Source organism: Ranitomeya variabilis, chromosome 4 (genome assembly GCF_051348905.1).
Source record: "Ranitomeya variabilis isolate aRanVar5 chromosome 4, aRanVar5.hap1, whole genome shotgun sequence".
In the NCBI taxonomy this organism is placed as follows: Eukaryota; Metazoa; Chordata; class Amphibia; order Anura; family Dendrobatidae; genus Ranitomeya; species Ranitomeya variabilis.
In genome coordinates this window covers 638,534,681-638,560,691 of record NC_135235.1, presented here as the reverse complement: position 1 = coordinate 638,560,691, position 26,011 = coordinate 638,534,681, and the positions used below count along the sequence as shown (strand labels likewise).

The 26,011-nt window shown below is 44.5% G+C and overlaps 2 protein-coding genes across 3 annotated transcripts in view; both read left to right on the top strand.

The window, feature by feature from the left end:
• LOC143767211 (uncharacterized) overlaps positions 1-11,533 on the top strand; it is a 28,814-nt gene extending 17,281 nt beyond the window's left edge. The window contains exon 10 of the mRNA XM_077255358.1: positions 8,663-11,533. Coding sequence (XP_077111473.1) covers positions 8,663-10,770 — 2,108 coding nt within the window. The 3' untranslated portion in view covers positions 10,771-11,533. The remainder of the gene's footprint in view (positions 1-8,662) is intronic.
• LOC143767203 (uncharacterized) overlaps positions 1-26,011 on the top strand; it is a 684,359-nt gene that overhangs the window by 408,823 nt on the left and 249,525 nt on the right. The window lies entirely within an intron of this gene.

Genomic DNA, 26,011 nt, shown 5'->3' with positions numbered 1-26,011 from the left:
ATTATCTGTCTTGCAGCACATGATAATTATTATTGTATTACATTATATGGTGATCTGCTGCAGACTTCTGCAATTTCTGGTATAACCCTCTATTTTGTAAACCTACTACCATCCACTCTGATCATTACATAGTATATTTTTCCCCTAATTAAACACGTTGACTATGTGTTTGTATTCCTAAATCTTAACTCCTTTACCCCCAAGGGTGGTTTGCACGTTAATGACCGGGCCAATTTTTACAATTCTGACAACTGTCCCTTTATGAGGTTATAACTCTGGAACGCTTCAACGGATCCCGGTGATTCTGACATTGTTTTCTCGTGACATATTGTACTTCATGATAGTGGTAAAATTTCTCTGATATTACCTGCGTTTATTTGTGAGAAAAAAGGAAATTTGGCAAAAATTTTGAAAATTTCGCAATTTTCGAACTTTGAATTTTTATGCAATTAAATCACAGAGATATGTCACACAAAATACTTAATAAGTAACATTTCCCACATGTCTACTTTACATCAGCACAATTTTGGAACCAAAATTTTTTTTTGTTAGGGAGTTATAAGGGTTAAAAGTTGACCAGCAATTTCTCATTTTTACAACACCATTTTTTTTTAGTGACCACATCTCATTTGAAGTAATTTTGAGGGGTCTATATGATAGAAAATAACCAAGTGTGACACCATTCTAAAAACTGCACCCCTCAAGGTGCTCAAAACCACATTCAAGAAGTTTATTAACCCTTCAGGTGTTTCACAGGAATTTACTCTGTCGCCTCATTGGGGGACACAGGACCATGGGTGTTATGCTGCTGTCCACTAGGATGCGACACTATGCATAATCTGAAAAAGATTAACTGTGGCTCCTCCTCTGCAGTATACACCCCTGGACGGCGTCAGCGTTCTCCAGTTTTTGCTTAGTGTCGCATAGGAGGCACACCTAAAAAAAATTTTTCTTTACTCCTTTTTTTCCGACGGGATTACAGATGAAGAAAAGAGGGTCTCCTGTGAGACTCCGGCATGGCTCCTTCCTCGGCCCCCTATTATGGGGTGCCCGGTTGAAGTGGAGATGGCTATTCCCCATGTTCCTCCTTCCCCAGTCCCTCGGGTGCTGGTTCGAAGTCGAGACCCCCCTCCTTCCCCAATTCCTTTTGGTTTCTGGGTTGAGGTCGAGGCGAGGATAAAGGCCCCTGAAGGTGACAACATCACCCTCCCTAATCCCCCTCTGGGGGTATTAGGTTGAGACGCCTCAGGTAGGGCCTGTACAGGCAGCATCCTACAGCTCCCAGCAATGGGCCAGCACACTGCGCCTGCATCCAGGGACCCCAGCCCAGCTGCGGGCTAATGTCGGGGCTGGGGGGAGTGCAGGCAGGCATGGCACAATACAGACACAGGGCTCCCTGCGTCCCTGTCTCTGCGGCAACACCAGCTATATACTGCCTCAGGGGGACCCCACAGCGGGGTCCCCCTTCCGCTTATAGCCCCACCGCCATCCTGCCTTTAAATCCGGGGGAATCCGGTTCAGATCCGACCCCCTCCCGGACTTTCGCGCCGGCCTGGAGCACTTCTGGGCCTCAGGCATCTAATTTAGGCCCCGGCTTCGGCCTAGCTGAAGCCGCCGCCTCCTCTCCCCCCCTCCGGCCTGCCCCCGGATGACAAATATGACACTCTACAGTGTCATAGAGGGGGTGGATCAAGACAGAAAGGGCGCATTTTTACACAGTTCTGCCACCTTTTTCCAGCTCTTCGCCCCCTTCTCCCACTTCCTCTCTTTCTCAGCAGCCATTTTCTGCTGCAGATTAACCCTGCATCTCCCGACCTGCAGGACCCGGACCAGGCAGCCAGTCTCCGGGGGGCACAGGACTGTGGATCTTCGGCGCTGGACCTAGGGGCACACTGGTGGGGTAAGATCACAGCTGGGTTTTTTTTACTCAGCTGTGAATCCATATTCCCTATAAGGCTCCCCTATAGGCTTCTCTGCAATCACTATAGGGTTCTCTACATAGCTAGCCCTTCTGCACTATGCCGGGCTCAAGGTCCAAAAGAACCAGGCAGAACTGCTATATGCATTCTGCACAGCCTGCGGGACCGCTCTCCCCAGTGGCAGCACGTACCCACATTGCCAGAACTGTATACAAACTAATGTGTCAGGGCCCCAAGAAGCCCCTGCCAATGCCTCGGTGTCTAATGCCACTATGGGCTACTCAGATATCGCAATCTATGACGCAGTCTATAGCTAACCTAACCTCCACATTGCTTCAGGCTCTGCAGGGTCATGCCTTGGCTATGACCTTTACTCAACAAAGGGAGAGCTTGACTCAGGAACAAGATGACCCTGGCACATCCATGTCTAGGTCAGGACGCAAGTGGACCCATAGATCAAGTCCATCTGCGTCATCCCATAGCACACGGCCATCCCCCTCTAGGGAGAGACACCGTAGCTCCAAGTCATCTAGACCGTCCCATTCCAGGGACAGACAATGCAGATCTCCGCAATCCCCAACCAGAGAAGGCCTCCTCCCCGGCTCACTCAGCAGGGGATGCCTCAGTGATACACAGGATTCAGAAGGCATCTGCGACTCTGACTCAGACAGGGAAACGGAGGGGTCCCTGATCCCAATCCATCCTAGCAATACAGCGCTAGTTGAGGACATAATCTCTTCCATCCATCGGGTGCTGGACATTTCTGATCTGCCACCAGAGGCCCCAGAACATTTCCTTTGAAGGACCTCTGAAGCCACCTAAGGTTTTCTCTAACCACCCAGAGTTTAAGGCGATCCTTAAAAAGCAGCTATCACAGCCTGAGAAAAAATTCGCTAATCGCAAATATCTGGAGGCGAGGTACCCCTTCCCACAAAAGGACACCAAGGAATGCACAGATCCACCCGAAGTGGACCCCCCAGTCTCTAGGCTAGCAGCACAGACCCTCCTTTCACTGCCAGATATCCCAACCCTCAGGGACGCAGCAGACTGGCAGGTAGAACGCATGGCTCGTTCAATTTTCGAGGCAGCAGGGGCATCCCTGGCTCCCGCGGTCGCCTCAGTTTGGGCTGCCAAGGCCATTCTGGCCTGGGCAAAAAAATTTACAAGCTCTCCAAGCATCCGCTCCTGAGCAGTCGGACCAAGCGGTTCAAATAGCAGTTGTAGCAGACTACATGCTTCATGCAGCTCTGGATTCCGCAAGGGGAGTAGCAGGGATAGCATCAAACGCCATCACAATTCGGCATATCCTCTGGCTGCGAGAATGGAAAGCGGACGCAGCCTCAAAGAAGTCCCTCACGCACCTGCCCTACCTCAGTGGGAAACTTTTCGGTGAACAGTTGGATACTATGATATCCAACGCTACCGGGGGTAAGAGTACTTCTCTTCCCCAACTCAGACCTAAACGCACTTACAGGAAGCGTAACCAAACTCGATTCCGATCCTTTCGGAATTCCTCGGGCTGGTCCGTCTCGCGTCCAGCACAAAATCGTAACCGTTCCCTGTTATGATCTGGTGGCCTAGGAGCAGCATGAGACGTACTCTGGAGAAGGTGGTACCTGTACTGACCGCAGACCCTGAACTTAACACCGCAACTAGAAGTAGCCGTGGGATGTACCTAACACTCCCTAGACACCTCGACAGCCAGAGGACTAAATACCCCTAGAGATAGAAAAGGGAAAACTATCTTGCCTCAGAGAAAATCCCCAACGGATAGACAGCCCCCCACAAATATTGACTGTGAGAGGAGAGGGAAATAACATACGCAGACTGAAATCAGGAGTTAGCAAAGGAGGCCACTCTAGCTAAATAGAAAGGATAGGACAGAGTACTATGCGGTCAGTATTAAAACACTAGAAAATATCCACCACAGAAAATCCAAAAACTCCACATCTAACTAAAGATATGGAGGGTATATCTGCATCTCCAGAGATACCAGCTTGGCTGAACAAATCCTTAAACAGACCAAGCTGGACAAGACAAAACATGGAAATGAACTGAACTATAAGGCCCACAGCATGTGGACTGCAAAAAACTAAGCCAGAACTTATCTTTGTTGAAATGAACAGCAAAGCAGGAGAGACCAGGCTGGGATGTGAATCCTCCAGGAACAATGGACAACTGGCACTGACTAAAGGGTCAAGCAAGACTAAATAGCCCAGTCAGAAATGCACTAAGTGAACACACCTGATGAATGCTGCGATCCAAAGACAGCAGCGCAACCACTTATAATCACCGGAGGGAGCCCAAGAGCAGAATTCACAACAGTGTTGTGAGAGCTTTGAACCCCCAAGTGTTTCACTACCGTTTATAACGCAGAGGCGTGAAAATAAAAATTATTTTTTTTCCACAAAAATAATTTTTTAGCCCCTAGTTTTGTATTTTTCCAAGGGTAACAGTTGAAATTGGACCCCAAAAGTTGTTGTCCAATTTGTTCTGTGTACGCTGATACCCCATATGTGGGGGGGAACCACCGTTTGAGCGCATGCCAGAGCTCGGAAGGGAAGGAGCGTCATTTGGAATGCAGACTTATATGGATTGGTCTGCAGGCATCACATTGCGTTTGCAGAGCCCCTAATGTACCTAAACAGTAGAATCCCCCCACAAGTGACCCCATATTGGAAACCCCCCAAGGAACTTATCTAGATATATTGTGAGAACTTTGAATCCCCAAGTGTTTCACTACAGTTTATAACGCAGAGCCGTGAAAATAAAAAATCATTTTTTTTCCACAAAAATTATATTTTAGCCCCCAGTTTTATATTTTCCCAATGGGACAGGAGAAATTGGACCCCAAAAGTTGTTGTCCAATGTGTCCTGAGTACGCTGATACCCCATATGTTGGGGTAAACCCCTGTTTGGGCGCACGGGAGAGCTCGGAAAGGGAAGGAGCAAGGTTTTACTTTTTCAACGCAGAATTGGCTGGAATTGAGATCGGACGCCATGTCGCGTTTGGAGAGCCCCTGATGTGCCTAAACAGTGGAAACTCCCCAATTATAACTGATACCCTAATCCAAACACATCCCTAACCCTAATCCCAACGGTAACCCTAACCACACCCCTAAACCTGACGCACCCCTAACCCTAATCCCAACCCTATTCCCAACCGTAAATGTAATCCAAACCCTAACTTTAGCCCCAACCCTAACTGTAGCCTTAACTCTAGCCCTAACCCTTGCCCTAACAATAACCCTCATGGGAAAATGGAAATAAATACATTTTTTAAATTTTCGCTAATTAAGGGGGTGATGAAGGGGAGTTTGATTTACTTTTATAGCGGGTTTTTTAACGGATTTTTATAATTGGCAGCCGTCACACACTGAATGATGCTTTTTATTGCAAAAAATATTTTTTGCATTACCACATTTTGAGAGCTATAATTTTTCCATATTTTGGTCCACAGAGTCATGTGAGGTCTTGTTTTTTGCAGGACGAGTTGACGTGTTTATTGGTGACATTTTCAGGCACGTGACATTTTTTGATCGCTTTTTATTCTGATGTTTGTGAGGCAGAATTACCAAAAACCTGCTATTCATTAATTTCTTTTGGGGGAGGCGTTTATACCGTTCCGCGTTTGGTAAAATGGATGAAGCAGTTTTATTCTTCGGGTCAGTACGATTACAGCGATACCTCATTTATATCACTTTTTTATGTTTTGGCGCTTTTATACGATAACAATTTTATAGAAAAAATAATTATTTTTGCATCGCTTTATTCTGAGGACTATAACTTTTTATTTTTTCTTTGATGACGCTGTACGGCGGCTTGTTTTTTGCGGGACAAGATGACGTTTTCAGCGGTACCATGGTTATTTATATCCGTCTTTTTGATCTCGTGTTATTCCACTTTTTGTTTGGCGGTATGATAATAAAGCGTTGTTTTTTGCCTTTTTTTTTTACGGTGTGACAGTTTTATAGGTCGGGTCGTTACGCACGCGGCGATACTAAATATGTATACTTTTATTGTTTTTTTTTTATTTAGATAAAGAAATGTGTTTATAGGATCAATATTTTTTATTTTTATTTTTTTACACATGTGAATATATATTTTTTTAACACTATAACATTGCCCCGGGGGGCATCATGTTATAGTGTAAGATCGGCGATCTGACACTTTTCTGTGCACTGTGTCAGATCGGCGATCTGACGTGCAGAGCTCCTGGAGGCTTCCCGGCGCCTGCTCTGAGCATGCACTGTGAAGCCACCTCCCTGCAGGACCCGGATGCCGCGGCCATTTTGGATCCGGGCCTGCTGCAGCGACGAGGAGGTAAGAGACCCTCGGAGCAACGCGATCATACTGCGTTGCTCCGGGGGTCTCAGGGAAGCATGCAGGGAGCCCCCTCCCTGCGCGATGCTTCCCTATACCGCCGGAACACTGCGATCATGTTTGATCGCAGTGTGCCTGGGGTGGTCCGTGACCGCTCCTGGCACATAGTGCCGGATGTCAGCTGTGATAGTCAGCTGAGACCCGGCCGCGATCGGCCGCGCTCCCCCCGTGAGCGCGGCCGATCACATATGACATACTATCCCGTCAGTGGTCATACGGGCCCACCACCCCACCTCGACGGGATAGTACGTCTAAAGGGGTTAAACAGATTTTGGTTCCCTTCCTCGTTTTTGTGCTATCATATTCTTACATTCTGACATCTTCCCTCTTGCATCTAGTGATTTTTTTTTTTACATTACACTTGATCCATTTTTTTACTTTATATTTTATATATGTGATAAAAGATATTGATGGTTTTTATTTCACTCTTTTACTTCTAGTAGTGATTTTTTTTCAGTTATAGCTCTATAATCATGGCCCTCTTTTGGTACCATGAAATGTCAGGCACTTAACCTTTTTAGGTCCTTTTGTTTTTGCCACTTTTGAAGCAGAAGAGATACTTCTGTATTCACAGTCCTGTCTAATACAGGACACACACAGGGGATGTCTATAAATATACTTTTGAAGTTTGTCAGCGCCGGGAATCTCAACTCAAGACCCCTGATATGGAAGGTAGAAACATTACTTGGGAGCCACAGGCTGTGCTGTTCGGGAGAATTTTCTCAGCCTAAAAACCTCAAAAGCATTCTTCTTTACATGCATAATATAACGTTGTATACAGATATCTCGCCAGAATATTATACGTTTTGAAAAGTAATCACCAGAGATTTCTAACTATAGAATCATTTTCAAAAATTATACAAAATCATCACAGTAAATATGGGCATGTGTTGTGTCCCTGTAATTGTAACAACATGTACAATGTACAATATAGTGATTTATGGTGATCGGTAAATGGTGTGAATAAAAGACACTTTTGTTTACATTCAAAATATATATTTTTTAACGGCAAAAAAAGCTTATCACTCAGAACTTTGATTTCCATTCTAAAAAAGAACACATATTATAAACAATAATAAGGGAACCTAGACGGACCACAATTAACAGGCCCACTCGGCTTCTGTTTGCTTCAGTTGTGCAACAGATCTATTTTGGACATAAATTCCATTTTCTTGAAAAGAACAGTCAAAACTCAGAAACTCAGGTGTGAACACACTCCAAAGTTGTCTGGCAAAAAATGGAAAAATGGATACATGTCTGTGTTTGATCCGCTTGATTGAATTTGCCCATTCAAGGGAATTGGTCTGCATTTCCAGATCGTACTCTCATGTCATCCAGAATATCCTGGTTCATTAACTGAATCACAATATTGTATGTTGACATTTTTTCCTCCTGAACCACCAGGCGCCAATATTTTTACGGCGGATAACTTCATAGTGTGAATATATCCCACGGAGAGGGGAAGAATGACGGAGAAATCATTTACCTGCCTGGCAGTAAGTGTGCTTGGTTGTGGTAAACAGCCATAGAAATTGAAGAAGGTGGGAGGTAACGTGCTGTGCTAGTTCATGAGAAATCAAAACATATCATGTGAACAGAGCTGGAGAAACATCACGAGAGGAAAAAGTTTGAATGTGGAATAGGTGAAAAAACAGCTATGAAGGTTTCTGATGAGCAGGATAGCTCCATGCAAAAACAGATATGTGGAACTTTATTACCACATAGGCTTAGTCACCTATGTGGTTACCTATTTGTTGTGCACAAAGATGTCCGTAGCCTTTAAGTTAGGTGATCTTTGAAAGAACCAACAACTGTCAACCATGGATTACAGAGGACACTGCTGTAAATTCATTTTCAGATCCCCAGCGCTCCCATATTCATGATGGAATGCAATGCTTTCTGTTGAGTTCCATTACATATAAAATAGTATAAAAAACTTCTCATACCTTGTAACTATCGCTTAGTTTCTTTTTATAACAAAAATGCAAAACCTACACTTGCATAAAAGCCGTGGCTTATTTTTACATGACCACACTTCTGTGCTAGATGCATGTACCTGTCAGGGAGTGTATGAGAGATGAACATTATCTATTAGCACTGACTTGCAGTTAAATTTATGAGGGTCCATTTACCATGAAACTGCAAATGATTGGTGACAGGTGAAGTGAAACCAGAACCTACAGAGAATACGGCTTCAACAGAGATGTGAAAATATTGAAAAAGCACAACCTGGTGGCCTAACATCATAATCTAGTAGTCCTTGGGTATTAGTATCCTGTCTTAGTCAGTCTATATAGATAATATAAATATTAATATAATTTCAATGGAATGTTATTGACAAATAATTTTATTCTTGGCAGATGACGGTACTAGGAGCTCAGAGGAACATCTGATATTTTCAGATTTTGCAGCAGGGGATCAAGGTATCACATCAGATAAATATGAAGACCATGTAATTATGCCAGATATACCTCAAGCCCTTCTTAGGAAAAAGCTATCATCTAATCCTTTTAAACGGGTCCTTTATTCTACTTCATCAAAAGGAAATATGGAAAACAAAAAGCACAAAAGTACTGATGAACATGAAGTAGCTCATACAGGGGAGAAACCATTTTCATGTTCACAATCTGAGAAATGTTACAATACTAAATCAAGATTTCTTTCACATCAGAGAAGTCAATCAGGGAAAAAGCTATTTTCATGTTTAAAATGTGGGAAATATTTTAAAAGGAAATCAGATCTTGTTTCACATCAAAAACCTCACACAGGGGAGAAGCCATTTTCATGTTCAGATTGTGGGAAATGTTTTATAGATAAATCACATCTTGTTATACATCAGAGAACTCACACTGGGGAAAAGCCATTTTCATGTTCAGAATGTGGGAAATGTTTTTTACATAAATGCCATCTTGTTAAACACCAGAGAACTCACACTGGGGAAAAGCCATTTTCATGCTCAGAATGTGGGAAATGTTTTATAGATAAATCACATCTTGTTATACATCAGAGAAATCACACTGGGGAAAAGCCATTTTCATGTTCAGAATGTGGGAAATGTTTTATAGAGAAATCATATCTTGTTAAACATCAGAGAACTCACACTGGTGAAAAGCCATTTTCATGCTCAGAATGTGGGAAATTTTTTATAGATAAATCACATCTTGTTAAACATCAGAGAACTCACACTGGGCAAAAGCCATTTTCATGTTCAGAATGTGGGAAATGTTTTATAGATAAATCACATCTTGTTATACATCAGAGAAATCACACTGGGGAAAAGCCATTTTCATGTTCAGAATGTGGGAAATGTTTTATAGAGAAATCAAATCTTGTTAAACATCAGAGAACTCACACTGGGCAAAAGCCATTTTCATGTTCAGAATGTGGGAAATGTTTTATAGATAAATCACATCTTGTTATACATCAGAGAACTCACACTGGGGAAAAGCCATTTTCATGTTCAGAATGTGGGAAATGTTTTATAAAGAAATCATATCTTGTTAAACATCAGAGAACTCACACTGGGCAAAAGCCATTTTCATGTTCAGAATGTGGGAAATGTTTTATAGATAAATCACATCTTGTTATACATCAGAGAACTCACACTGGGGAAAAGCCATTTTCATGTTCAGAATGTGGTAAATGTTTTTTACATAAATGCCATCTTGTTAAACACCAGAGAACTCACTCAGGGCAAAAGCCATTTTCATGTTCAGAATGTGGGAAATGTTTTATAGATAAATCACATCTTGTTGTACACCAGAGAACTCACACAGGGGAAAAGCCATTTTCATGTTCAGAATGTGGTAAATGTTTTATAGATAAAACATATCTTGTTACACATCAAAAAACTCACACTGCTGAAAAGCCATTTTCATGCTCAGAATGTGGGAAATGTTTTTTACATAAATGCTATCTTGTTACACATCAGAGAACTCACACAGGGCAAAAGCCATTTTCATGTTCAGAATGTGGGAAATGTTTTATAGATAAATCACGTCTTGTTGAACATCAGAGAAGTCACACAGGGGAAAAGCCATTTTCATGTTCAGAATGTCGGAAATGTTTTATAAAGAAATCACATCTTGTTACACATCAGAGAACTCACACGGGGGAAAAGCCATTTTCATGTTCAGAATGTGGGAAATGTTTTATAGATAAATCACGTCTTGTTGTACATCAGAGAACTCACACAGGGGAAAAGCCATTTTCATGTTCAGAATGTGGGAAATGTTTTAAATGGAAATCAAATCTTGTTTCGCATCAGAGATCTCACACGGGGGAAAAGTCATTTTCATGTTCAGAATGTGGGAAATGTTTTATACATAAATCACGTCTTGTTGTACATCAGAGAACTCACACAGGGGAAAAGCCTTTTTCATGTTCAGAATGTGGGAAATGTTTTAAAAGGAAATCAAATCTTGTTTCGCATCAAAAAACTCACAAAGTTCATGTAGATGCTGTTTGATTAAAATGGTCATCTTTCCAAAGTTGCTATACTTATTCCAAGCTATTCCGCTGTTATTGTCACAACCAGATATTAAACAATTAAATGCAGTATTTAGGGGGTTCATATGGGGTGAGAACGCGTATAAGATTGCTCAATCTACAATTGCCCAGAAGAGAGGGAGGAATTAATTTTCTGGATATTGGAATATACAATCTGGTAGCTAACTTTACGTACATTGTGCATTGGATTTGCGGGGTCTCCCATTTTGCCAATGTACAATTGGAGAAACAGTTGAGCCCTCAGGTGTCACTAACCTCTCTGATCCAACTTGGTAACGATGAGCTCCCTGATGATATTAGAGAACATTTGGTTTTGTGGCAAACTATTTTGACAGGGAGGAGAGGGAGAAAATCTGTGGAGGGACAGGTGATCTATCTCCCTTTCAGCCTTTTCTAAGCAATCCTAAATTTATGAATAATTGTCCACCTGTACATTATGTAACCTTGGCAAAACAGGGATATATTAAGTTGTTTACGTTTCTTCAACAGGCTATGCAGGCTGGCATGTTGGATCAGAATTTCTCCCTACTATCTTTTGAAATAATAACACAGCGCTTTCCTTTTTTTAGACTCCGGCCATTCCTCTTCCTTCAGGCATGTAGCCTAGCCCAAAAATATACTAGAAGTAAGAAAGACACAGCTCAGATGAATAACGTGGAGGTCTTTCTTAAAACCTCAAGATTGCAGAATGCTTCAACGAGCAAAATATACTCCATAGTACATCAGCTTTGGTCTTGGGAGGGGAGAGACAAGTCACAAAAGAAATTTATTCCCTATAATAGTTACACGGACATGGCTTTATTGATTATCCAAAGGGCATACATCACTCCGTCAATGCAGGACAAAATTTCACCTACAATAGTGTATACATGCTCAAAATGTGGAACACACAACATAGACATCTTCCATCACCTGTGGAGTTGTCCAGGAATACAAGATCTATGGCTTAGGATACATATAGTGATGAGCGAGTATGCTCGTTACTTGAGATTTCTGAGCATGCTCGGTTGATCTCCGAGTATTGTGGGTGTGCTCAGAGATTTAGTTTGTGTCGCTTCAGCTACATGATTGTTTTGCTCATGCCCTGACTGGGTGGCGTGAGCGTGGGAATGTGGCCCCACTGTGCCACAAACTAGACTACCGTGGAAGGGGCATGACTAAGCAGCGACCTTGATGTTCACTGGAGCCTCTGATGGTGAATTCGGGCTTGTGTGGCAGATCGCTGCCAGGTGCCACTCCAGGGCTTTGTCTGGCTGTGTCAGCTGATCCCACTGAAGGACGAAACCCTAGTGACAGGTGCGAGCTAGTATGGACAGGCACGGCTGGCAATCTGGCAGGAAGGCTGGCACTCTAGGCAGGCGGGCATGACTGGCACTCAAGGCAGGCAGGCGGGAACGGCTATCATAACTGGAACAGGTTCGAGTAGGACAGGAGCATAGGCAGGTTTGAATAGGAATCAGTTCAGACTGGAGGGACACAAAAACACAGGTAGGAATGAGTAGGATAAGGAAGCAGGCAGGAACCAGTACAGACTCAAGAAGGAGAACCACGGGAGGCTGAGTAGAGCAGAACTGCAGGAGGCAGAGCAGAGCAGAACCACAGGAGGTGGAGCAGTGCAGAACCGAAGGAGTAAAGCAGAAGTGCAGTAGGTGGAGCAGAGCAGAACCCCAGGAGGCGGAACAGAATAGAACCGCAGGATGCGCAGCAGAGAGCAGAGTCGTAGGTTGCGGAGCGAAGAGCAGAGCCACAGGTTGCGGAGCGAAGAGCAGAGCCACAGGTTGCGTAGCTAAGGGCAGAGCTGTAAGTTGCAGAGCAAAGAGCAGAGCCGCAGGTTGCGGAGCAAAGCTGCAGGTTGCGGAGCAAAGAGCAGAGCCACAGGTTGCGGAGCAAAGATTATAATGAGTCAACACAAGGAAACGGCAGGATAGAAAAGGCTACAGACAGGGATACAAACTGACACAGTTATAGGACTTAGTTCAGACAGGGTCAGATATGGGACAAGGCACAGAAACAAGGATTCAGACCAGGGTATAAAGTCCCCCAGGTGGCTGAAACAAGAGACACGACACAGGTGCAGCCAAGGGTATGAAGCCCCCCTGGGTGGCTGAAACAATAGACACAGGTACAGGCCAGGGTACGAAGTCCCTCTGGGTGGCTAAAATGAGAGACACAGCAAAATAGGACCTGGCAACTCAGCAGCAAAACACTAACTGAGAAAGTACATTGCTCAGGCATCCCCCTAGGGCTGGAGATGCCTTAAGTACCTGATGCCTCTTGGCGATTTGCAGGGGACACCTTTGGAAGGTGCACACAGTCTGTACAAAAAATAGGAAGTGCCGGGGTCACGGCCCTAAGCATACAGCCAGGAAGCATGCAGCAAGCAAGGACATGAGGCCCACAACATGGAGCCGGCAGAAGACAGAACTCACAGCATGGCCCAGAGTGGTAAGTAAGGGGAGATGGGAAGCCATGCAGTTATGACGGCAGGGATGTTACAATGATTTGCTGCTGCTAGACAGCCTGAATACATGTGGGGGATTGCCTGTTTGTTAGGGAATCTCCACATGTGTTCAGGCTGTCTAGCAGCCGCAAATTATGCAGCTGCGGCGACACAAACCAAATCTCCGAGCACACCCAAAATACTCGGAGATCACCCGAGCATGCTCGGAAATCTTGAGTAACGAGCACACTCGCTGATCACTATATATATGTAGATTTAGAGACTACCTGTCATATTACATTCCCACTTACACAGCAATGGGAAATCTTCAATATGTTGGGGGAATCTCAGCACTCCCTGCACAAGCATATAAAAGCAATTTTGGTAATATGGGCTTCGGCAGTTAGGAAGAACATAATACACCATTGGTTGAACCCTAATATACCATCCCAATCACTAAGGCTGGTTTCACACTTGCGTTTTTATCTGCATGCGTTTTTTAAAAAAAACGCATGTGTGAAAAACGCATGTAAACGCGGTAAAACGCATGCGTTTTTTAGACGCATGCGTTTTTATAGAAAAACACAAGAAAAAACAAGAAAACCCTAACCCTACCCCTAACCCTAACCCTAAACGTGACTGAAATACGTGGTACTTAAATACGTGGCACTTAAATACGTGGCACGTGGCACTTAAATACGTGGCATGTGGCACTTAAATACGTGGCACTTAAATATGTGGCACTTAAATACGTGGCACGTGGCACTTAAATACGTGGCACTTAAATATGTGCCACGTGGCACTTAAATACGTGGCACGTGGCACTTTAATACGTGGCACGTGGCACTTAAATATGTGGCACTTAAATACGTGGCATACGTGGCACTGAAATACGTGATACGTGGCACTTAAATACGTGGCAATATGACTGTCAGAAAATGTTCATTAAACGGTTAGGGGTGAGGTTAGGGGTAGAGTTAGGGTTAGGGTTTGGATCCCTTTATCACCTTGATGGTGGTGGGTGGCTTTTCAGTGTGTTTTCTGGTTTTTTTCTATAAAAACGCATGCGTTTTTAGCGCAAACAAACGCATGTGCTTAAAAATGCATGCGTTTACATAGACAGCAATGCATTTTTTTGCCGCGAAAAAACGCATGCGTTTTTTCGCGGCAAAAAAACGCGCAAGAAAATACTGCAGGTAGCATTTTTGAAAATGAACGCATGCAGACAAAAAACGCATGCGTTTGAAAACGCGACCAAACGCATGTGCAAAAAACGCATGCGTTTTCAATGTTAAATATAGGAAAAAAACGCATGCGTTTTTTGTGCAAAAAACGCTGCAGACAAAAACGCAAGTGTGAAACCAGCCTAATACAGACAAAAATAATGTTCCTATTCAAAATGGATTGGTTGGAAACATTAACAAACAGAGAGAGACTAACGGGGAAGTTTCTCACGACTTGGTCTTTTCTTATTCCTACATTATCACCAGCTATCAAAGATAAACTGAGAGTCCAGTTGAAGGACACCAGATGGTATCTCCTTAAATGTATTGATGGACATTACCCGATTCCATAAACTCTAGATTTTTATGGATGCACAAAGAGAAGAGGGGGGGGGATATTGCAGAATAAGTAGAGTTTGAATGAGTTTATTGTTTTGATGAAAAAAGTCAAAATGCTAGAAATATGCTTTTTGGTCGCCGCCACATTGCATTAAAATGCAATACTGGGCGATCAAAAGATTGTATCTGCATGATAATGGTATCATTAACCCCTTTCTGACCTCGGATGGGATAGTACGTCCGAGGTCAGAAGCCCCGCTTTGATGTGGGCTCCGGCGGTGCTTTTTTTTTTAGCAAAGTTTGGAATTTTTTTTCACCACTTAGATAAAAAATAACCTAGTCATGTTAGGTGTCTATGAACTTGTACTGACCTGGAGAATCATAATGGTTGGTCAGTTTTAGCATTTAGTGAACCTAGCAAAAAAGCCAAACAAAATACAAATGTGGGACTGCACTTTTTTTGCAATTTCACCGCACTTGGAATTTTTTTCCCGTTTTCTAGTACACGACATGGTAAAACCAATGATGTCGTTCAAAAGTACAACTCGTCCCGCAAATAAATAAACCCTCACATGGCCAAATTGACAGAAAAATAAAAAAGTTATGGCTCTGGGAATGAGGGGAGTGAAAAACGAACAAGGAAAAACGGAAACTCCCAAGGTCATGAAGGGGTTAAATATGTCAGCTCAGTGCGCAAAGCAAAGCCCTCACGCGACCAAAGATCACGAAAAATGGAAACACTACAGAAAAATGGTGGAATGTTTTTTTTTTTTAAAAAAAAACAAAGTTTGGAATTTTTTTCACCACTTAGATAAAAAAGAACCTAGACATGTTTGGTGCTTATGAGCTCATAATGACCTGGAGAATCATAATGGCAGGTCAGTTTTAGCATTTAGTGTACCTAGTATATTTCCAAATGTAGGTAGAGTTTGGATGAGTTTATTGTTTTGATAATGTCATATTGAACAGAATGGAAAAGACAACTTGACATGGATTCTATGACATGTTACTGGTTTGATATGTATTGTTTTAAACTAATAAAAAGAGTTTGAAAAAAAAAACTCACAAAGGAGAGAAGCCATTTTCATGTTCAGAATGTGGGAAATGTTTTACCCAGAAATTCGATCTTGTAATACATGAAATAACTCACACCATTGTTACCATGTAACAGAAAAATTACAAGTTATAATCAAGTAGTCACTTTTCTACAAGAGAAAAGGAAAGCAACTTAAAACACTAAATAATTAATAGAAAATGTATATAATTACCAATGACCATTTGTTCTATAAAGTAAGTACAATCCTAATTTCTATAAAATATTGAATATTTCTTTGTACTATTTAACCTTTAGTCGCGTGGAGTCAATTGGACCCCAATCAAATTTGTTTTTGTCATATTTCCACAAGTATGGAAGTCAGTTAACAGTCTGATTTGGTAGCTTCCTAGTCCTTATTGACGCTGCATCATCTACACGTGCTACAGCAAAAAAAAATCCCAAGGCATTTCTAGTATTTATTTTACTCACTTATATGAGTATGTGCACACGTATATTGGTATATTGATAAATCTGCAGGGCAAAAACGCTGCATTTTTGCTGCGGATTTACCGCGGATTTCACTGCGGTTTTACAACTGCGGTTTTCCATAGGAGCAGCTGTAAAACCGCTGTGGAATCCGCAGAAAGAAGTGACATGCTGCGGAATGTAAACCGCTGCGTTTCCACGTGTTTTTTTCCGCAGCATGTGCACAGCGTTTTTTGTTTCCCATAGGTTTACATTGTAATGTAAACTCATGGGAAACTGCTGCGGATCCGCAGTGTTTTCCGCATCGTGTGCACATACCCTATAAATCCATTTATTCCATAGTGCTTTACATAAAGTATCATTTCTCCTTGTGAAGAGTGACATGTTAAGCATGTCGAGGTGAGGAGACTTAAAGATGCAATGCTCCTCTGGGAAATATGCTAATTATGCCAATTGTCTCTTCAGAGAGGAAGAGAACTAGAACTTTAGTGCCACCTATTGGAAGGTAGCAATCCTACAAGTCAATGTCGACCCTTTAACGAGCCTTGTCACATGACTTAGGATAATAGCCAAACCACAATCTCACTTTGCATACACTGTGTTTCGGGGTACTGCCCCTCGTCAGTGCAAAGTGGAGATCTGGTTTGGCTGATTGAGAGGCGTTGTCCTTGGTTGGATTTGAACCCAGGACCATAGGGTGACAATGCTGCAGTGCTAACTACTGAGCCACCATACTGTCCACTATGCATCATGATAAAGTTATATGTGACGGTGATAACAAGAAGCTGGAAATAATAGACTTTTGCAATAAAACCCAGGGTGGCATTGATACAAATGTGAAACTGTGAGAAACTTAAAACGTTGTACGAAACAATAAGAGATGGCCAATGGTCATATTTTCTTATATCTTCAATATGTCAGCTATAAATGCTTATATTATTTATTTATAACATAAGTAATAAGACTAAAATTACTCCAAAAGAATTTCTGAAACTTATTTTTTCGACATAATTTGCAAGAGCTCATAAAAGTATGAAAGCATTAATTTAGAAATGACCATGTTTCCTGAAAAGACGACTCAATAATGACACCGAGCCTTCTTTTCTGGAAGTAAGTCGATGTCAATTGTATGTGAAAAAAAATAAAACCAGATGTGATAATTGCAAGAAATGTATGTGCAATGAGCACCATAAAAAGATATGTGATTCTTGTGCCAAATAATTACTTGCTTTTTTCATAGTATATAAGTAGCCGTTTACATTTTGTTGATTACTAAAAATGTTATTTTTCGTTTAGCTAAATGTTGTACCTTAAGTTCCTAAATAAAGTAAAAATTCTTCTTTAATTTATTAGGGTTTTTTTCAATATGAAAACTGAGGTCAAATGAACCCAACGCAAATAATAGTGTAAATATTTTGACACGACTAACTGAAGGTTGATAAAGTGCAAAACTTTAAAAAATATTCTCACCATTACCAGAACCATATATATGTTGAGCAGTCCTGAAATCTGCAGAGAAACCTTGTCAGCTTCAGCAAGTGAATATAAAAATGGAAAAAGTGCTGCTGGATTTATATAAAATATCGATAACATCCTTCTCCAGCACCACAATTCAAAGGCTTCAATTCTTCTTCTGTCTTGTTTTATTATTGTCCATGTTTGGTATCGGTATGTTGCCACAAAAAAAAAAACAACTATGTACAAGCCGTCTCTTCGTCGCCAGTGAAATGTTACTTGTGCAATTTGATTTCCTCCTGTTAGATAATAAGGGTCATAACTTCTAAGGAACATTTTGATAATACATTTGTCACGATTTTGTCTATCAGTGTCCCTGTTGAAGGAGTTTGTCCCATCAGTGTTGTTTGCCTCTTCTCAGCCTCCACCAGTTTATGTCAATGGAGGTTTGGAGTATGAGGTACAGAGGATCGTGGATTCTCGGAGGGTAAGAGACTCTAGTATCTTGTTGACTGGAGGGGATATGGACCCGAGGAGGGTCTTGGGTTCAGGTTCATTCGGTTGGGTCAGAGCCTTCAGTCGTAGGTTTCCTGGGAAACCTGGGGGTTTAATGGCACCCCCCCTAAAAGAGGAGGTACTGTCATGATTCTGCCTGTCAGTGTGTCTGGATGCAATGAATGAGAGTTCTGTCATCCAATCTAGGACAGGACGTGATGACTGTCAGTGTCTTGAGTGACAATTTAGCCATCCAATCAGGTCCACCCATCAGGTCATGTGCCCCTTGTTATGAGTACTATTTAGCCAGCTCTGCCAAATGTAGCTTTGCTCAACAGGTGTGTGTGGTCTGTGCTCCTCATCTTGTATTCTGATCTTTGTTGCTCGACCTTCGATCCTTCGATTTGCTTCTGACCTTGCATTTGCCTTGCTCTTTTTTCATAATCCGCTACCTTCTTGGAATTCTGATCCAGTACTCCAGACTGTGACATGACTATGCCTTTATTTCACCCCTCTGTCTGTGATATACCCTCCTGGCTTTTTACCTTGAACCTTTTGAATACACAGCCTAAGGGCTTGTCCTTGACTAGTGATTAGCGTCACATTACAGTGTATGGAACGTGTTCACATGCTCTGTGACCAAGTGGGAAACCTAACACAGATGATGCAGAATCTGGCCAAATAATACCAGAGTATTGAGTAGTCATAATATTAGTTGGAGTATCAGATAATTAGTTTGATGAAAACTTCCCATTGCTCTCCACTACTGGCAGTGGCTGTGATGTCAGTATCCTCTCATATGCAATTGGTTTCTCCCTAATCAGTAATGGCCTTTCCTGACAAATTTTCAGGGGAGAAAGACCTGTTTTGGGTGTTCAGTGAGAACTGTTTTTTACCCTGCAACCCTACTCATCAGAGAATAAGTCCCAGTGGGTGGGAATAATTTTGTCCTTACTGCGAGGGGGTCTACAGATTTGGGCATTTTCTTCGTCCTCCCAAACCACAGAATGGCATCTGTTGATCCTTTTTTTATGCCTTGGGTTAATCTACGATGAACTTGACATAATCCTTGTTGCGGAGGCAAAGATCATGAACCTGACTGTATAGGGTGGGCCATTTATATGGATACACCTAAATAAAATGGGAATGGTTGGTGATATCAACTTCCTGTTTGTGGCACATTAGTATATGGGAGGGGAAAAACTTTTCAAGATGGATGGTGACCATGGCGGCCATTTCGAACTTGGCCATTTTGGATCCAACAGAAACAACAGATACTGGAAGCCTGTGCTAGCATTTATTCTTCGGTGTTGCTGTCAGAGTGTTAAGAGTGGGACAAGACGGTTGCATTGACAATCCAACACCATGGGCAGCACTTTGAGCACATTTTAGAAGTGGTCATAAACTTGTAAATAACTCATGAAAGAATAAAGTTACGTTAATACCAAGTACAGCATTGTTTTTCTTGTGAAATTCTCAATAAGTTTGATGTGTTACATGACCCTCTTCCCATTGAAAAAAATAAAGTTGGATCCGTAATGGCCATGGAGGGCCCCCACTGCCGCAGGGCTGAGGGGTACCCGGTACCGGGCCTCTGAGTCTCTGCTTTGGGGTTGTCACGGTGGCTAGGCCCGGTCCGTGACCCTGCTGAGGGGCATCCAAATAAAAGGGGTAACAGTTCGGTGTGTGGTGCAAGGCGCATTCAATAACGAGGACACCAGGTTGCAGTCTCTTTACCTCTTTACTGAAGGTTTCAGGATCCTCAGTCCGGAATACGGTTAACCGGGCTGCGCAAGTCCGGCCGGTCCGATGGCACCTCCAGAGTCCCCTTTGCAGGTGGAAATCTGTGCCTACCTGCTAGCGCTTGTGTGTTGTGGTCCTCCCCTGCTGTGCTCCCGGGATAGTCCCCACAACTGTTGTGTCTGTTTCTCGTGTTCCCTCACAACTGTTTCTGATGTTCTTCTCTGTCCCCCAGATGCTATGGTTGGGACGCACCCGTATGACGAGTAGGCCTGGAGTTCTTCCGGGACCCTAGAGTCGCCCCTCTCCCACTGTTGCCCCCCATGTCTTCATAGGTGATTTAGGTGAGACAGCCAACCTGTAATCAACTGTCCTGCCTCTGTTTGAAGTAATACTTGGAGTCAATTACTTCCTCGGCGTTCTGGCCACCGGCTACGCGCCTCAGTAGGATGTTGCCTCGGTCTTACAGCACGACTCCTACTGGCTTATCTCCTTGTTGCTTTGATCTCGTTTCTCACTCTTCTCAATACACCTCACTTCTTATCCTTTCTTGGGGTACCACCGCTACGAAGGGCAGGTGCGGTCCCGTAATGTTCTCTCTGTTCGCTAGGTCTCTGTCAGGATCCCACCCCTGACAAGGACCCCCCTGAGTCTCTCCCCGCAACACCCTCTGCCACAGGATGTTGCCTGTTCGATTCCCAGTCAGCTTCTTTCTAACTTCCTATCTGACCCCCAGTTTTACCAGACTGTGAGGAGTGGCCTAATACATAGCGCCCTTAGCTCCCCCTGGAGACCAGACTGTGAAGTGTACTAGTGTCTGTGATACCTGCTCAGATGAACTCCTTCAGTGCCATCAGACGTACCATAGCCCCCCTTAGCGGCGGAGCAACAGTACTGCAACGACCAGGACCCTGGGGCGCTGCAGCCACCATAGTCACCACCGATCTTCAAAAGTTTTCCCCCTCCCATATACTAATGTGCCACAAACAGAAAGTTGATATCACCAACCATTCCCCTTTTATTTAAGTGTATCCATATAAATGGCCCCAGGGGCGTAGCTAGAGCTTTTGCCGCCCGGGGCTGTTCCCGAGTTTGGCGCCCCCCCCAGAACGTATGCGATTTTCACACTTAGTCATGTACCGACGAGCTCCTCTCCCTTAAGCTCCCAATGTTCAGTGAAAAACTGAGAGAAGCAGAAGAGAAGCTCGTTGTTACAGGACCATGAGTATGAAAATCGCATATGAGTGACGTGTCCATGTGTCGACGACTGGAACCTGCAGAGCTGAATCCTGACATCGCAGCTTCTGAATTCTCACAACTAATGCACTGCACACTTTTAGGATTCTCCCTTGCCGGTGGACAGTCATGTCAGCACAAGCATGCGATTTGTATACTTCCGACCACATTCCGACTAGACGTGCCTGGCCTCGCTCAGTTCATTTTCATAGAGTGAGGCCACACGTGTCTAGTCAGCACGTGACCGCATGTATGTAAATCGCCAGCACCAGAGAATCCTGACAGTGTGCAGGGCGCACTGTGAGAACTCAGAAGTCTGCAGTCACAAAGAATGACTGCAGACTCATCACAAACCTGGACATCCCCTTTAATGCTCCTAACATAAATAAAAACATGAGAGTTAGTCAGTATCACAAATAACATTTACATCCAGGTACCTGATAGATGGCGTCGTCTCTGGAGTCGTTCTCCTTTTCTTCATCTTATCCAGACCCCATGATGAGTTTTCTCATCCACAGCCGTCTCTGCAGACTTCCATCTTCTCTGTTCTTTTGCAGAAAATCTCCACATGACGCCCTTAAAGATACAAGTGTCATTATAATGCTCCTGAATGAAAAATTTCCCCTCACTATATTGTCTGCACAAAATATGACCCCCACACTGTCCCTCTTATGGTACATGCTCTTCACACTGACCTCTCCTTTCTATACCGGACCCCTCTTCACACTGACCTCTCACACTGTGTCCCCCCTATAGGGCCCAGTATTTATACTGTCCCCTCTCATCACACTCCCCCTCCTTTGTATACTATCCCCTCCTGGCTGTGCCCTTACACTGTCTCCCATGCTACGCATGCACACATCCCAACACCCTCACTCCCCGTACTCTGTCCACATACGTTTTTCACATCGCTACTCATACTGTGTCCGCATACATTCCCCCGTTTGACCCCAAGCTGTCTGCACCCATCCCCCATACCGTTTCCTCATATATGCCCCCCCATCTCCCCCTTTGCTCTTCATTTTGTGTCCTCAGATCTCCCCCACACATTAAATCCCCCCATCCCCTTGACAAATCTCCCCCCACACACATTCAATCCCCCATCTCCACTCACATTAAATCTCCCCCCACAATAAATCCCCCCATCTCCACTCACAGTAAATCCCCAATCCAATAATATATCCCACTATCCCCACTCACATTAAATCCCCCCCAGTCACAGTAAATCCCCCCCACAATATATGCCCCCATCCCCACTCACAGTAAATCCCCCCCCCACAATATATGCCCCCCATCCACTCACAGTAAATCCCCCCCCACAATATATGCCCCCCATCCACTCACAGTAAATCCCCCCCCCCCACAATGTATGCCCCCCCATTCCCACTTACAGTAAATCCCCCCCTGCACCTTCGGTGTCTTCAGCTCCACTGGAGCACTTACCACCGCTCTGTGTCTCCTGCTCTGCCGCGCAGGTGAGTGACGTCAGCAGCGTGATCACATGACCTGATCACACTGCTGGCGTCGCTCTGACCCGGCAGTCAGAGCTTCAATTGTACTCGCATCTCAGATACGAGTACAATTGAACACTGGGAGCCGGCGCGCCGCAGCTTCTCTGTGCCGGCTGTCAGCTTGACAGTCGGCACAGAGAACAGCTGACTCCCAGTGCGGGGGGGGGTGGCAGAATGCAGCCGCCGGGGGAGACACTGCGGACCGCCGCTTTAGGCGGCCCGACTGCGCCCCCCTGCCGGCTGCTCCCCCCTAGATACGCCACTGACTCACCCCCACATTGTGCCGCCCCCCCGCACTGTGCCGCCCGGGGCGGCCCGCCCCCCCCGCACCCCCCTTCCTACGCCACTGAATGGCCCACCCTGTAGTACCGAATTCTGGCAATATTCTTCTGAAGTTCTGAATGGTGCAGCTCTCAGGTGTCAGTTTCTCTGTAGCCTTTCGGATACACTGATGGAATCTCTGGCTCTGCATACTCCACCTTGTTCCTTGGGGAAGGCCATGACTTATGCCATTTGGTTTGATCGCAAGATTTGGCAGAGGTGTTATGAGTGACAGGAGGTTTTGGTCATTTTCCCCAAATCAGTCTACCTACCTGAGGTCGAACCAATGGAAGTTGGAGCTGCCAGCTGTCGGACCGATCCTATATTTTGCCTCTACTGTGGCCATGCTGGATATTTTCTCAAAGACTGCTCGATATGCCTTCAAGGAAATATGACGTCGAGAAAATGCCTAAGTCTGGATGATTGTTGAGGAGGTCATCCAGACTTTCAGGTACCTTTTTACTCCTCAGATAAAGTACTGTTGAGCGTTTTACTCCTTTTCTAAAACCATATATTATCAGCAGTATCTTTCTTTGATTGTTTTTGGGTCTGCTGTCAACTTCATTGATTCAGGACACTTAAAGTGGGAACACTTCACTTTGAGTCCATCTCCTGCTATGTTTTGGATAATTTGCCTGCTGGGTTGGTATTGTGGATTGCATGGCTGAGTATTCACAATCTTGTAATTGATTCAACAGCTCACTTTTGTGGTAGAGCAAATAAAGGAAGCTTATATTGAATTAGCAAAATGGTTAACAAGGATGTCAAACTCAAATACAAAGGGCCAAAATTAAACGCTTGAACAACCTCGATACATTTAATAAAAAATTAGCACAATTGCTGAAGCTTTTCCTTATCAAATACTAGCCGTTTCCAGCCAGCTAATGCTCGGCACGCTCATTGCTATCGAATTAACGCTGCTGGTGATTAAACTAAAGTAAATAATGACAACATTCAATAGCGCTTACGCAGGTGGTAAATTAACTTAAAATGAAGTTAATAACCATAATATCTCTCTCTGTCCTTATCAATCTGCTCAGGTGTTCGTTTTTGATAGCCAATCCTACGATTTAGTCGATGTTGTCGATCAGCTACTGCATCGTTGTCCGGCCTGTGAGATGGAACTGGTGACTCTTCTTGGCTTATTTTGTTTGGGAGAATTCGGATGCAATTAAATGTATGTTTACCTTAGCTGAAGTGGTTGAATTAAATCGTTGAATCATGGAAATGTGGAGGGGCGGAGCCTCGTGTGGTAATGTGTGGGGACGGAGCCTTGTGTGGTAATGTGAGGGGATGGAGCCTCGTGTGGTAATGTGGGGGAACGGAGCCTCTTGTTGTAATGTGTGGGGACAGCCTCGTGTGGTAATGTGTGGGGACACAGCCTCGTGTGGTAATGTGTGAGGATGGAGCCTCTTGTGGTAATGTGTGGGGACGAAGACTCGTGTGGTAATGTGGAGGGACAGAGCCTCGTGTGTTAATGTGTGAGGACGGAGCCTCGTATGGTAATGTGTGAGGACGGAGCCTCGTATGCTAATGTGGGGGGACGGAGCCTCATGTGGTAATGTGTGGGAACAGTGCCTCGTGTGGTAATGTGGGGATGGAGCCTCGTGTGGTAATGTGTGTGGACGGATCCTCGTGTGGTAACGTGGGGGGTGGGATTATGTGTGGAAATGTGGTGGGGGTAGAGATTATATGTGGTGATGTGGTGGGGGTGGGATTATGTGTGGTGATGTGTTGAGGGGAGGGATTATGTGTGGTGGGGGGCAGGATTATGTGTGGTGATGTGGGGAGCGGGATTATCTATGGTAATGTAGTGAGGGGGCGGGATTATGTGTGGTAATGTGGGGGGCGGGATTATGTGTGGTAATGGGATGGGGGGCGGGATTATGTGTGGTGATGTCTTGGGGGGCGGGATTATGTGGTGATGTCTTGGGGGGCGGGATTATGTGGTGATGTGGGAGCGGGATTATGTGTGGTAATGTGGGGGGCGGGATTATATGTGTTGAGGGGGCGGGATTATGTGTGGTGATGTGGGCGGGCTGGATTGTGGTGATGTGGGGGGGCGGGATTATGTGTGGTGATGGGGGGCGGGATTATGTGTGGTGATGTGGGGGGTCGGTATTATGTGGTGATGTGGTGGGGGGGCGGGATTATGTGTGATGATGTGGTGGGGGCGGGATTATGTGGTGGGGGGTGGGATTATGTGTGGTAATGTGGTGGGGGGCGGGATTATGTGTGGTAATGTGGGAGCTGGATTATGTGTGGTTATGTGGTGGAGGGCGGGATTATGTGTGGTGATGTGGTGGGGGGACGGGATTATGTGTAGTGATGTGGTGGGGGGCCAGGGTTATGTGTGATAATGGGGTGGGGGCGTGATTATGTGTGGTGATGTGTTGGGGATGGGATTATGTGGTGATGTTGTGGGGGGCTGGATTATGTGTGGTGAGGGGGCGGGATTATGTGGGGGGCGGGATTATGTGTGGTGATGTGGGGGCGGTATCATGTGTGGTGATGTGGTGGAGGGGCGGGATTATGTGGTGGGGTTGGGATTATGTGTGGTGATGTGTTGGGGGCTGGGATTATGTGTGGTGGGGGGGCGGGATTATGTGTGGTAATGTGGTGGGGGCGGGATTATGTGTGGTGATGTGGGGGGGCGGAATTATGTGTGGTGATGTGGTGGGGGGTGGGATTATGTGGTGATATGGGGTGCGGGATTACGTGTGGTGATGTGGGGGGGCGGGATTATGTGTGGTTATGTGGTGGGGGGCGGGATTATATGTGGTGGGGGCGGGATTATATGTGGTGAGGGGGCGGGATTATATGTGGTGGGGGCGGGATTATGTGTGGTAATGTGGTGGGGGTGGGATTATGTGGTAATGTGGTGAGGGGCGGGATTATGTGTGGTAATGTGGTGGGGG